This window comes from Elephantulus edwardii, unplaced genomic scaffold, assembly GCF_000299155.1.
Source record: "Elephantulus edwardii isolate Elephantulus edwardi_28Jun2011 unplaced genomic scaffold, EleEdw1.0 scaffold00151, whole genome shotgun sequence".
Lineage (NCBI taxonomy): Eukaryota > Metazoa > Chordata > Mammalia > Macroscelidea > Macroscelididae > Elephantulus > Elephantulus edwardii.
In genome coordinates, this window is record NW_006399901.1 from 5,121,428 (window position 1) to 5,136,376 (window position 14,949).

General features: G+C 45.8%; 1 protein-coding gene and 1 pseudogene across 1 annotated transcript in view; both read right to left on the bottom strand.

Moving 5' to 3' along the window:
- LOC102855258 overlaps window positions 1-8,056 on the bottom strand; it is an 8,858-nt pseudogene extending 802 nt beyond the window's left edge.
- The window catches only part of SSH1 (slingshot protein phosphatase 1), a 56,102-nt gene that overhangs the window by 10,905 nt on the left and 30,248 nt on the right, over window positions 1-14,949 (bottom strand). The window contains exons 10-12 of the mRNA XM_006894896.1: window positions 12,990-13,036; window positions 11,207-11,353; window positions 8,792-8,992 (exon numbers count right to left, since the gene is read on the bottom strand). Of these exons, the coding sequence (XP_006894958.1) occupies window positions 8,792-8,992; window positions 11,207-11,353; window positions 12,990-13,036 (395 nt within the window). The remainder of the gene's footprint in view (window positions 1-8,791; window positions 8,993-11,206; window positions 11,354-12,989; window positions 13,037-14,949) is intronic.

Consider the following 14,949-nt stretch of genomic DNA (forward strand, 5'->3'; position numbering starts at 1 on the left):
GGTGCGGGGGGATTGTGTACCAGGGAGAGAGGGTTTATTTTACTTTAGAAAGAGAGGAGCGAACTGGGGGATGAGGGGGGAGGGCTGGGCGGGCATAGAAGGGCAGCAATGAATGAATGGAAGTCCAAAATCTCTGTAAATGTTCATTAAAATTATTAATTAAAAAAAAGCCATGGCTGTGGCACAGCATCCTGACCAACTTGCTCCCCAGGGAGTGTGAACAGCGGTGAAACGAGGACGAGAGCGGGAGTGGGAGCGGGCGCGGGCGGGCAAAGCATCAGGCAGCAGCAGCATCTTCCTCGGCTTATCTGCTACTTTTCTCTCTCCTTCTCTTCAGTTCCCCACTGCACTTTCTCTTTTTTCACACTCCCAATCCCTGCTATCTCTGCTGTCTGAATAATTTCCTTTTCCTTCTTAAATGTCCCTTCTCCCCTTTCTCTTTTTAACACTTATATATTGATCTTGTTCCTATTTGCTAATTGCAACAGCTGTCTCGTCTTTATTTTGATTCTTCCCAAGTTCATCCTCCCTTGACGCGGTCTTCCTCCACAAGGAAAAGACTGACAACGCAATCACAGACAAAATGGGTAAAAGAAGAGACTCCCTCACAAAGAAGGAGACTGGGATGGCCAACACACAGATGAGAAATGCTCAAAACCACCGGCAATCGGACAGATGCAACTCAAAGCAGCACTGAGTGCACACCCATGCTCATTGCTGCGTTGTTCATGATAGCAAAGAGATGGAGCAACCCAAGTGCCCATCAAATGAATGGCTAGAGAAGCTGTGGTAAGTCACACAATGGAATACTACACAGCACTGAATAACAGGGAACTCATAAAATGTTAAACAAAGTAGGTGACTCTGGAGGACATTATGTTGAGCGAAACATCTCAGTCACTAAAGGACAAATACTGCATAATGCCACTGTTATAAAACAGGACTGACAGGGATTGGGGGGAAACTTGGAAAAAAGGGGATAAATAATGAACACTGCATTGAAACAGATGAGGGAAAGAACTGCTTAAAAGGAATATACAATTAGGTATTATTTTCATGACAATAGTCCGGAATAAGAGGAGCAAAGCAAAGTAGACTGGGGTGGGGGAGAAGGGAGGAAATTGTGCAACAATGAATGAACTTTTTAAAAAGAAAAGTGAACTGGGGGGCAGGGGTAGGGAGGAAAATGTGCAACAACGAATGAATGGAAATCCGAGTTTTCTGTAAACCTTTCTTAAAAAATCACAATAAAAAAATAAATTAAAACCTGCCCCCCAAAACCACAACAACGAGATACTATCTCACCCCAGCAGCAGCAGCATAGCCCAACAGGACAGCAAACAATAAATGGTGGAGAGGATGTAGAGAAACGTGAAGACTCAGGCACAGCTGGTGGACTGCAAAACAGCACAACCCCCAATGAATGGCACCCCTCCCCACCCAGAAAACCCGGTCACAGAAATCCCATGTGAGCCGGCCACTCCACCGCCTGGAACATAGGCCATGGAAACCAGTGCTGCCCTACAGACACAAGCTCACCAGGGACCATGGCAGCATCAGCCACGGCAGCAAGAAAGTGGAAGCCCAAATGCCTATCAACAAACTAAAGGACGAAAATGTCACAGCCCAGCCCGTCACACAGTGTGGAACATGACTCAACACCGAAAAAACAAGGTCATAGTCACTTTTAACTTAATCTCAACTTTTAAGTTACACTTAAACTAGATGTTGTTCTTGGGGTTTTTTTTTTCTTCATACCTCTCCAGAATAGTGAAGAGTAATGATGTTAGTCTGGAAGGTGCAATGATCGGAGAACTGATGCCTTTGAGCTGTGGCACCGGATAAGAGTACTGAATATCACATGGATTGCTGGGAGAACAAACAGGCTGGTCCTGGAAAGGGCGAGACCAGGCTGCTCTTTGGAGGGAAGGATTCTGAGGCTTTGTCTGGCATACTCTGGGCGAGGAGGAACCAGTCCTCAGAGGACTGTGCTCGGAAGGGTGGAAGAACAGTGCAGGAGGGGAAGACTCTTGATGAGCTGGATTGACTCAGTGACTGGGGTAGTAGGTTCAGAGCTGCCGTACACAGGGTTGCTATGAGTTGCAAGTGACTCGATGGCACATAACATCATATTTATTTATTTAAAATACAGTTTTTATTTTATACTGGTTTACTTACAAAGTTCATATCCATTGTTTTTCCCACCGATCTTTCCCATTTCCTTTGTCCTCCTCTCCTCTACCCATCAAATTGTGTGACCCAATGATTACCCCATCTTCACCCCGCTGGGTCCCCCTCCCCTCCCTGAATCCTCATACATGTTTTACCACTTTAGATGCTGTTCTTATGAACCAGCAGGTTAAAACGAACACACAGCTGACCCTCTAGTGGGTTTTCAGAGGCAGCAAACGACACTGGAGGAGACCACCTGTTCTCCGAGATGGCAGCACAACTCCCCACCACCAAGCTACCAGTGGGTGGTTATTTTAAGTAAATCACCAAGGACATACCAGCAAGCTATACACCCCCTCAAAGACTGATGGTAAAACGGCTCCTCCCTGGGCTTTCCCTGAACTTTTAGAGTTTATGCATAGTCATGAGACTGGCTTAACTGTCAGAAAGAATTTAAATGGCTCTTAACTTGTATTAAGATTCCAATCGGCAGCATCAGGATGGATGGTGAAGAGACTGAGATTGTACACAGCTTTAGTTTGCTTGGCTCCATAGTCAACAGTCTTGGCACCAGCAGCCAGGAAATTAAAAGGCGCATTGCCATGGGAAAGTCTGCTGTTAGGGACCTCTCCAAAGTGCTGAAGAGCAATGGTGTCTCTCTGGAGACTAAGGTGCGTCTGATACAGGCCATAGTCTTCGCAATCACCTGTTACGCATCAGAGAGTTGGACAATGACCAAGGAGGATAGAAGGAGATCTGATGCCTTTGAGCTGTGGTGCTGGAGAAGAGTAATGAGAATACCATGGACTGCTAGGAAAACAAATAGATTTGTCCTGGAGAGGGTTAAACCGGGTGGCTCCTTGGAGGCAAAGATTCTGAGGCTCCATCTAACATACTTCGGACATGTAGTGAGGAGAGACCGGTCCTTAGAGAGGGACATCATGCTTGGGAGGGTGGAGGAACAGCGCAGGAGAGGAAGGCCCTCTATGAGGTGGATTGATTCAGTGACTGGGATAATTGGGATGGGAGTGTCAGAGACAGTGCGATTGGCACAGGACAGAGCGGAGTTTAGGGCTGTTGTACATAGGGTCGCTATGAGTCGCAGGTGACTCGACGGCACATAACAACAACAACAACAACAGCTAAAGAGCTCAAAAAAGGTGCTATAGGGTCCCCCAAAAGGTGACATGACAGAGTGTGGAAATTATTGAACAGTATCATTAACATCACACACAAGCCAAATCCTGCTGAAGACTGTCCAGAAATGACTGAAATAGTATATTGATAAGAGAACTACCAGAAACACAAGCTGGGTTTAGAAGAGACTGTGGCTAGCATCTCACCCCAGTAAGAATAGCAAAATATAACAGAACAGCAAGCAACAAATGCTGGCGATGTTGTGGAGAAACTGAAACCATTATTGGTGGGAGTGTAAAATAGTTCAACCACTATGGAAGGCAGTATGGTGCTTTCTCAAAAAGTTGTAAATAGAGATACCCTTTGACCCAGCAATTCCACTACTGGGAATATACCCTAAAGAGACCATAACTGACATACAAGCAGATAAATGCACACCCATGTTTATCGCAGCTTTGTTCACAACAGCAAAGGTTGGAAACAACCTAAGCGCCCATCAACAAATGAATGCATAGAGAACTGTGGTTCTATTCACACAATGGAATACTATGCTGCATTGAAAAACAAGGAACTCATAAAATATTATCAAAATGGGTGACCCTGGAGGACATTATGCTGAGTGAAGTTTCCCAGTCACAACAGGACAAATACTGCATGGTGCCACTGTTGTAAAACAGGAGACTGACCTCGGGGTTGGGGGGAGACTGAGAAAGATGGATTCAATAATGTATACTGCACTGAATCGGATGAGGGAGAAAACTGTTTAAAAGGGATATGTGATTAGGTATTTCTGTCATGACAGGAGTCCAGAGCGAAGGCTGCATAGTGGAGTGGACCTGGGGGAGGGATTGTATAACAATGAAAGAATTTTTCTTTTTTACTTTTCGAAGAGAAGAGTGAACTGGGGGGAAGGGGTGGGCAGGGAGAAAAGTAGAACAATGAATGAATGGAAATCCAAAGTCCCGGTAAATTTTCATTAAAATTAATAATAATAATAGTAAAAAAAACCCAAGAAGAGTCTGTGGCACTAAGAGACATTATCACCAATGTCAGATGGATGTTTGCTGAAAGCAAAGAGTATCCGTGTTTCATCGATTATGCAAAGGCATTTGTGTGGATCACAACAAATTGTGGTTAACCTTACGGAAAATGGGAATCCCAGAACACTTGATTGTGCTTATGCGAAACCTGTACATGGACCAGGAGGCGGTCGTCAGAACAGAGCAAAGAAACATCGCATGGTTCACAATCAGGAAGGGCGTGTGTCAAGGATGAGACCTGTCTCTATACATTTTCAATCTATGTAGAACAGATCATGTAGGAAGCTGGGCTTTATGAAGAGGAATGTAGCATTAGAATTGGAGGAAGACTCATCAACAACCTACGTTATGAAGATGATACAACATTGCTTGCTGAAATTAAGGAGGATCTGAAGCGTTAAGGACTGTAGTCTTCAATATGGATTGAAGCTCAACATCAAGAAGACAAAGATTCTCACCACCGGGCCAACTGGCAGCACCAAGATGAATGGAGGAAGGATTCAGGTTGTTAACAGTTAAGCTTGCTGGGTTCCACAATCAACACTCTTGGCACCAGCAGTTAGGAAATCAAATAAAGAACTTCATTGGGAAAGTCTGTTGTCAGGGACTTCTCCAAAATGCTAAAGAGCGAATCTAGAGACAAAGATGCGCCTGATCCAGACCATGGTCTTTGCAATTACTTGCTATGCATCAGAGAGCTGAAAAATGACTAAGGAGAACATAAGAAGAATCGATGCCTTTGAGTTGTGGTTCTGGAGTTGTGGTATTGAACATACCATGGACTGCCAGAAGAACAAATAGGTCTTTCCTAGAGAGAGTAAAACAAAGTTTTTCCTTGGTGGCAAGGATTTTGAAGCTGTGTCTCACACAGTTTTGGGCATGTAGCCAGAAGGGACTGAACAGGAGAGGAAGACCCCTGATGAGACGGGACGGACTGACCTGGTGACTGGGGCAATGGGATTAGGTGTATTGGAGTCAGTGAGACTGGCCTAGCATAGGGCAGGCTTCGGAGCTACTGTACATAAGGTCACGAGTGAGGCACTCAAAGGCACATAACAACAACAACAGCAGCTACAGATCTCACTCTTTCACAAAGTCCTTCAAAATTTAAACTCCAGTATATGAAAAAAGCCATTCCCAATCCAAAATTCCAAAATACTTACCTTGTTTTCTTGCAGTTCTCTTACAGTTTCATTCTTATTATTTATTATTATTCTTATACTTATTATTGACACATTTGGAATTAACATGGAGTACGCTGTTATTGCTATGTACCATGTAGCTGGAAATGACTCATAAATGACCCTCTAGTGGGTTTTCAGAGGCTGTAAATCATGGGAGGAGACTGTCCACCTTTCTCCTACATAGCAGCTGATGGATCTGAACCTCGTGCCTTTGGGACTGCAGGACAGTTCGTACCAGCAGGCCACCAGAGCAGTCCAACAGGGTATATATAACCAGATTCATTTCCTCCATGTAAATCATTCTCACTTTTAAAAGATCCCATCTTTTCCATGTTGATTTGAGACGTCACTTTTATTTTCCATTTATTCCCTCCACACATTAGATCTATTTCTAGACTTTAAAACTTTTATACTTCATTGTTCTATTCAAGCACACAGATTACCCTGTTTTAATTGCTGAAACTTTAGAACAAGTTTTACTATATGATGGATTAAGTTCACCACTGTTACTTTTAACTTTCAGAAATTTATAGGCTATACTTATTAATTTTTCTATATCAGCTTTAGAATTACAAACCAAAGAAAGAACATATTTCTAGGTTTTAGTGGATTACATTCAATTTATGTATTAATCTGTGAGGAGTAACGATGTTATATTGTAGCTTCCTTTCCAAGTAATGTCACGTTTTCAATCTTTTGATCTCTTTTTTATCCCTTGGGAATGCTTTTAAAGATTCAAGCAGCATCAATGTTTCCTGTTAAGTTTACTTCTACATATTTATTATCCTGTTTTGGTTGTTTTCCCTCCTTTGATTTTAACTTCAAACTGGTTATTGTCTATATAAACAAAATCAACAAAATCAGATTTTGTCAAATAACCTTGTCCACTACTAAATTATCCTATTGGTTATCATTGTTAGATGGTTAATATTGGATTTCCTAGGTAACTGATCTTAATTTCTGCAGATATTTGTAGGTTTTTATCCCACTTCAAATGTTATTTATTTTTGTCTCAGTGCATTGTTAATACTCTAAAGTGTGAAAGTAAACATGCAATCAAGGTGCATGGATAATGAATGGAATACAAGTCAGACAGTGGTTGCAAATGTCCAGCCATCCTCTGAGTGAGATGAAGTTTCAGCATCCTGGCCTCCAAGGAGAACCCTGGTCGCACTTCCTTCAAGCACGTATGTTTGTTCTTCCGGCTGTCTATAGGATACTCCATACTCTCCACCAGCACCACAATTCAAAGGCATCGATCCTGCCTCAGTCTTTTTTAGTCACTGTCCAATTTTCAGATGGATAGGAAGTAACGGAAAAGACCATGGCTTGGATTAGGCACACCTTAGTCTTTATTTTATTATTATTTTTTAATTTTTATTTTATTTTATTATTTTTGTGTGAGTGTACCGTCAAATCAGATCTGACTGGTACAGGAGGAGATTGTCCCTCCTTCCCCGGCACAGCATCTGGTGGATTCAAATCGTGCACCTCTGGGGTTGTAGTTACAGCTCCTTACCATTAGGGCCACCAGAGCTCCCCTACACCTTAGTCTTTGATATCCTTGCCCTTTAGAACTCTGGAGAGGTCCTTGACAACAGATTTCTCCAATGCACCACCTGTCTGTCAGACTGTGGCACTATAGTGGCTCATTTATTGCTGGAGGCTGGAAGTTACAGCACTGGTATTTCAAATATCAGTAGTGTCACCCTCCATGGACAGGTTTAAGGGGAGTTTTCAGACTACTAAATAGGACTGGTCACCAGTTCTGAAAAGACTAGCTTTCAAAAACCCTATGAATAACAAATTGTAAAAAAGTTTTTATATTTTTCAAACATAAGGCAGAGAGAGAGGGTGGGCGGGCTTAAAGTCACTACGGAAAATACTCTGCTTTTGAAAGCCTTGCAGAGTAACGTCAGTATCTTGGCCTTTTGAGCAAGGAGTGAAATAAGGGAGAGAGAAGTCAATGCCAAAGCTCAGTGTGAATTAAGGACTGCTGCTCTTGTTCAGGACAAGGGAGAAGCATGAGGATTCATCGTGGGTCCTCATATTGGGATGTAGGTCAAGTTCAACGCTGGACTGTTTTGAATGTGGTCTGGAAGGCCCTAGTTAGGCTGTGAAGGGCTGAGGGAGAGGCGAGCATGCTCCTGCCCTCCTCGCCAGCCGCCTGGGGATATCCTGTGCAGGATACTGGATAATGGTGGAGGCATCTAGAGATGCCAGAGCTGTTCTCTGCATTCTGTTGAGCCTTGCCAACGTGCTCCTGCTTTTCTAAACTTGGCTAAGACACTGTCAACCCGGGCAGGGTAGAGTTAGCTGGCAGCTTCCATCCAGTATCTGCCAGAGGTCTGTGTGTCATACATAAGATGCAAACGGAAAAGGAGACGAGGCCTGATCTCCTGGCTGGTGCTTGCGGTGGTCTTCCTGGGACTCAGAGTTCCAATACTGAGCATTCTTGGCCTTACAGGCAGAAAAGGCTGCGTGTACAGCTTCTGCTGCAGCCTGGCTGAGTGACGGGGGCATGCTGACTCCTCGGGGTCAGTCCCTTTACCTGCAGAAAAGGGAGAAGCTTTCCTCTGCGTATTTGCAATGGGCGGGATAAGAAGTGGAGACCAGGTCCAGTTACTGGATATTTAGTAAGGAAATACGCTGCCAATATAATGGTAAACAGTTTGACTCTACCTGCTGCTCCGTGGGAGAAAGATGAGCAATTTCCTCCCGGGTGTTTTACTGTCTCTGAAAACCCACTAGAGGGTTAGTTCTGGGTCAGTTCTGACTGGACAGCACGTCATGACAACAGCAACAGGTCTGGGAAAGCAGTCCTTAAGTTAAACTTGGATGAAGCTCACAACCATCCAGAGAGGCGTTATCATTCCAACTCAGAGGAAGGGTGGGCAGTGTGCCCAGCTGGCCTGAAGCAGCATGGGGGTGGAGGGCAGGCCCCAGGCCTGTGCAGTCCCGCGCATGCTCAGCAGCAGAGCCAGCCCAAGGCCAGCACGAAACATGCGCTGGTGAATCGGGGCTGCACACAACCTGCTGCATACGAGGTGCCATCTGGGGCCAGAAGTTAGGCGCCCTGTGTGCACGTGCCCACAGAGTCAAAGCAGCTTCCTTCTGGAAATCAAAGCCATGGGTCATCTAATCCGAAGCAGGGGTTGTGTTTCCCCAGCTGACACCGCTAAGGATCACATCTGAGCTCGGGCACGTGATAGCACAGCCGGGCTGACGTGGTCACGTGCCAAAGCCCTCTCCACCCACCTCGCATCCAAGATGCCCTCGTACTCGGACAGCTGCCTCATGAAGCCGGCGTTGGGCCGTGCGATGCTGCGCTTCTGCCTCACGTAGTTGTAGGCCTTCTCCAGCGGCCAGCCGAACTCCTTCATGGCGTAGGCGATGACGGTGGACGCTGAGCGGCTGACCCCCATTTTGCAATGGACCAGGCACTTGGAATGGTTCCTCCTGAGGGACATCAGGGAGAGAGAAGAGCTGAGATTGCCTTCTCCAACGTTTCATGTCCCTCTAACTTTTTTTTTTTAAATACCCTGAAGTGTTCTTGTGGCCAGATCATCCTGGGCCCAAATTTTTAGAAAGATGACACACTCTTAGCCCTCAGCATGCAAAAGGAATGCAAGATAAACCGGGCTTTTCCACCTGGGCTTTGAAAGAGACAAGGGAGGAAGCTACCAAAACCTGCCAGTACAATAAGAGAGATGCAAACCAGAGCCACAATGATGTGCTGCAATCCCGAAGGAGCACAATTCAAATCCATCAGATGTTCTGCTGGAGAAGGAGGGACAATCTCCTCCTGTGCCAGTCAGATTTGATTCTACAGTACACAACAACAAAAATAAAACAGAAAAAAAAATACCAAAAACAAACCAAAAAAACTACAATGAGATACCATCTCACTCCAGCAGCAGTGGCAAGGTTTAACAGGAGGATGTGGAGAGATAGGAACCTCTGTACACTGTTGGTGGGACTGTAAAATGGTACAACCACTCTGAAAGGCAATTTGGTGTTTCCTCAATAAGCTGAACACAGAAATTCCATATGACCTGGCTATTCCATTGCTTTGGAATATACCCAAAGAAAATGAGGACTGAGGCTCAAATGGAAACTTGTACAACAATGTTCATAGCAGCATTATTCACCACTGTAAGAACATGAAAACAGCCCAAATGTCCAACCACAAATGAATGGATTGAGAAGTTATGGTACCTTCACATGATGGAACACTACGCAGCCGCAGGAGCAAGGGTTCTGTAAATCACTACCTAACTTGGGATGGACTGGAGAGCAGCACTATGCGGAGTCAACTAACTCAACCCCATCAGGACAAATATCAAGTAAGACCATTTTTGTAGAACGAGTACGAGGATCCAAGGGGGGAGGGTGAGAACAAAGGGGTGAGGACAGGCAGGGGGTGTTATTCATAGGGTCGCACAATTTGATGGCTGGAGCGTAGGGTGGGAAAAGCAAATGGGAAAGACCTGGTATAAAAAACAATGTTTATGAACTTTGTAAATAAACTAGTATAATAATAAGAAGAAGAAGAAGAAAGAATATATAGAGGAAAACTTAAACAAAACCAAACTTGCCAGTAACAGAAAGCACCCTCTGAGGCTCAGCTGCTCTCCCAGACGAAGCCCAAGATTGAGCTGCTGTTGGAACAAAACAGGGCCAGGGAACTGGGAGCTGCAGGGCCCTGGGGAGATCCAGACGGCAGCCAGCAGGGAGAACGAGCCCAGGCCAGGACCCAGCCAGCGCAAGAAGATGGGGCTGATAGCGTGTTGTAAGCAGCACTGTACTGGCTCTGGCTCAGCTTATTAACAGACAGGGCAAAGCCAGGCCAGGCCAGTGTATTCGGAAATTCTGCCTGCTCAAGAACGGCAGAGAATGGAACTTCGGAATGGACAAATCCTGAGAAACTGCCCTTGTACAGTAGAGACCTGGCAGCCCGTGACTGGCAGGAGCAGCGCATGTGACAGGTGTTCCTCACGGCCCTGCTTTCTGTGGCCGCCCGGGGATTCTTCCTGAAAGGACTGCTGGTCTCCATCAAAGGGCCTTGACTCTGTTTCCGCCAACACAGGGGCTGCACCCTGAGAAGGCCGCTTTATGTAGCTCTGACTGAGGTGGGAGATGGGTGTGAAAAAGAACCCTCAAAGGGTTCTGCCCCTGACTTCAGCGAAGCAGAGCTCTGTGGGAGCAGGGCGAGAGTTGGGGTCGTGGGCTGCCAGAGCTCTCGGGACAGGTCCGCCCTGTTGTGAGCCAACAGGAAGATGGCACAGCAGACCACAAGTTTCAGGGCGAGGGGTCCCAAAGGCGTCCTAGGACCATTTTCTCCCTTGCCCTGCCTTTGGCTCCCTAACTCCCCCTGGAGCTTCAAGAGAGCTTTTAATACCTGCCTGGACCCAGTGCTGAAGACGAGACTGCGGTCAGACAGCACACAGAAGGCAAAGCAGAGTGGTTAAGATCAAGAGGGCCTGCATGTGGAAAAGACCAGCAACTTCTCCCCTCTGGGTCTCAAGGCCTGAAGTCGAAGACTCACCCAACACTGAAGCCCCTTCCGGTCAGGGGTCTTCTGAATCTACAACTGGTTATACTGCTGCCTGCCCAGCACCTGCCTTCTGGTATCTTAGCCGGACCCGCTTCCGCCGTTCCTCAGCAACTTACTTGGCTTTGTTTATAAAATGATACGCTTCGTTCCAATGGGCGAGGAGGTCTGTGGTCTCTTCGTCGTAGACGCGGATGTTATGGTATGCGAATAAACCAGGGAAAAAGTTATCTATTTCTCTCGTTACATTCAAGATGTAGTCAACGCTGTGGTAAGGAAAACAAACAAACAAAAGAAATAAATGCAGAGATTCAGAACCAGGAGCGAAAAAAGGGGGGAACCCTTAAAACAAAAAACCCCACATACCTCAAACCAAAAAAACTGAGCTATGAAAAAAAAAAATAAAATGCACTAAAACAGTAATAAAGGCCCTATGTTTGGCGGTAGCAGCAGCATCCACTTCCTAAACCACACATCTCTGGAAACTATGAACTTGGAGAAATAGTGAGTTAGAGAACGGCTTCCGGCCTTTGTTCATGGGGTCGCTATGAGTCGTGCCTGATTCGACAGCAATCAACAACAATGTGTTGTGCTGGTGTTTTTATTTTTACATAGTAATATTTTCCCCCCTAAATGCTTTCATAAAATATAAATGCATTATAAATAAACAACAAAAAAGAAAAATTATTAAAAATGACTTAAAAAATCCTTTCAATGTACTGCAGAACAATATTGCTTCTAGAGAAAAAAAAAATCCTAATCTCCTTTATTTTTTAAATAAAGCAGGATCTAAATAAGGATTTGACAGGATTCATCAATGGCCTGCTTTTTTTCCGCCAGAGGGTCAGCTATGGGTCGGTTCGACTCAGTGGTCCTCCACCACCACAATAATCCATACTTAGAATTTCAGGAGTCAAAAAGCATCTCAAATGAATATTTAAGAGAATACTTGTAAATGCTTGAAAAAGACCTTTAAGATCAACTGCTGTCAAATAGAATCCAAGTCTCAGCAACCCTGTAGGACAGAGCAGAATTGTCTCCCAAAGTTTCCCAAGACTGTAAGCTTGACAGAAGCAGACTGCTACATCTTTCTCCCGTGCAGTGGCTAGCGGCTTCGAACCACTGGCCTTCTGGTTAGCAGCAGAGCGCTTCACTATTGTGCCATCAAGGGTTCCTTGAGGACCCTTTAAGAGTCACTTGTTTATTCCCGGCATTTTAATAATACGTTCGGCTGACAGAACCAGCCACTCTTGAGACGTTATTTTAAGAGCTGTTTAGTCTTGATTTTCAAATGAAATCATTCAAGAAAGTCAGCATGTCAGACCCGCAAGACAGCAATTCTGTGGTTATGTGGTTTGTGGTGTGTTTTTTTTAAATGCTTGGACATCTGTTTCTAAAAGTCCAGATTTAGAGTCCCATCCCTGCTGGAGGCTCTGCAGACTCAGGCTCAGGTGGGGGTGCATTTCTGGCCAGTCTTCAGCTCCAGGGTGCCTCTGTGGGCCCAGAGGTGCACAAACTTGGAAGAGAAGCGGAGCTACAGGCTCCCCACTGGGACACAGACCCACGTGTGCACAGTGGGGATTCTCGGCACCTCTGAGGGTGAGGAGAGGGGCGGGGCACCTACCCTGTCTCTATCCAAGCCACCTTCCCATTTCTGTGTGATTTAGAAGCCTCCTCTCCACCACGTACAATCATGCCCACCCCAGGCGAGTCTAAAGCCTGTGATGTTTCAAGATGTGGTATTTTGAAGTGGATCCCTTGGGCTCTGCCCTTCAGTCCTGCCAGCCACTTAAGTGAACTGTGTGGTGGTGATCAGAGGCAGGCCTGCAGCGCTGGGCATTTCAGAGGACTGCCTGGGAGGACGTGGGGAAGGGGGGATGAGGACAAGGGGCGCAGACTCACCCTGAGCCCTGCAGCTCCTCCAGATTGGATGCATTCCATTCAGAGCCCTGGAGGACAGATGACACAGACCCTGTGAGTGCCGCATGCAGCCCTTGGAGGTGTGGGTGTTTTGCCCTGGCCTGACTGGGGGTGGCCTTTTGTGGGCCTGGGCTGAAAGAAGGTGGCAGATGTGTGACAGAGAGGGAGAGGAGGGGAGGCGACAGGCCCTCACTCACCGGCCTCTAAGGAAACCAGCTCCTGGTCAGTCTCCTGCTGGTTTTCCTCAGATGCGAATGTGGTCCTGTAGCTGGAAGTCATGACCCCTCGCCTGCCACAGAGCAGAAGAGGCCTCCCTGACAGGCCCCTTGTTAATTTAGGGCAACATACACTTTTTCAGCAAAGTATTTTGGCCGTGTTTTAAAAGATTCATATCCTCTGGCCCAACAACTGCAGCTACAAAAAGCAATTCGGAGGAGATAATTCGAATTCACATGGAGATTTGTGGACAAGGATGCCTACAGTTACTGAGAATAACAACGGTTGGCACAATCCCTACGGACCAGCGAGAGGAAATTAGGAGGGTAAATGAGGACCGAGCTGCGTGATGGGAGCGTTCAAATAAATCGTGCTTTTAGGAGACTAGCTGATGACATGGGGAAGCGGCGTGTAATGGAAAACAGAAGGAGAGGAAGCGAGTGGTGACATTCCATGTGCCACTTAATTCTTAACATTTTTTCTTTTCTTTCTCTCTTTTTAAAAGAAGTTATTTATGGATTCAAAAGCGAAAAGATGGGAAAAATAAATATTCCAAACTGTCAACAAGGATTACCCCTGTCTTTGTGGATGCGAGAATGCCTTTTCTCTGCGCCTCTTGGTGTATTTATGCTTCCAAACTTTGTACACCAAGCTTCTGAAACGAGGACCAGAGTCAATGTCTGGGTAGTCACAGAACGTTGAAGGGAGATGGTCACCCCGCTCTTAGGAAATGCAGGTGACTCACAGTCAGCAGGAGGACTGGGGTCACCCAGTGTCCCTACAGGCCTCCTTCCATTCCCAGAGGGCCTCCCCTGGGGCCCAGATCAAGCTGGCAATCTGCGGCATCAGCGGGGCTTTCATATTTTAGGGAGAGGCCAAGACATAAAAATTCCTTTAGTATCTCTCATGGAAAAAGTGACATACAGCACCAAGCCAGGCAGAGAAAATAAAAAAGCCCAGTTAAGGCTGCGTGTCCTTTCCACGACTGCCACCTAGTGGAGCAAGACGGCAGGAGGCGTCTTCTCCCCGCTTTCACCAGTGTCCTCCAAGGTGGGAGACAAGAGATATTTAAAAAGGCAATCATAATAATCATAATCATAATAATAATTACTATTTTTTAAAGATAAAAATAGAGATACAACCTGTAATAGAAAACTCCTAATAATACCTGCTTCTCAGTGTGAATTTGCTGAGTCACAGTAAAGACAAAAGAAACATGGGATTTATAAGGAAAAAAGATATAGCTAAAAATCTAAATGACTTAAAGGGTAAAGAGTTGCACTAACAACCCAAAGGTAGGCAGTTCAAATCTTCCAGGCGCTCTCTGCAGGGGAAAGAGAAACAGTCTTGCCCCTTGCAATTTACAGCCTCTGAATAAAACGCGGCTAAGGGTCAGCTGTGAGTTGGTTCTGACTCGACGGCACTTAACAACATATACGACTGAGCAGCCCAGTGGTGCAGTGCATGGCGAGCTGCCTGGCTAACTCAAAGCTGTGTCTCTCCGGTGGTTCGAATCCATCAGGAGAACAAATGGGCCACGTCTTCCCATGTGATATACAGCACAGAAATGCAATGGAAGGTCAGCGACGCGTCAGTCTCAACTCCACAGTAATGAACGTGTGGGATCTGGCACTGTCTAGACACCATTTCGATGTCTACTCTCTTTCCCCTGCTCCTTCTCACTGCTGAGTTGGTCCTGACTCACTGAATCCTTTTTTGTCTCTGA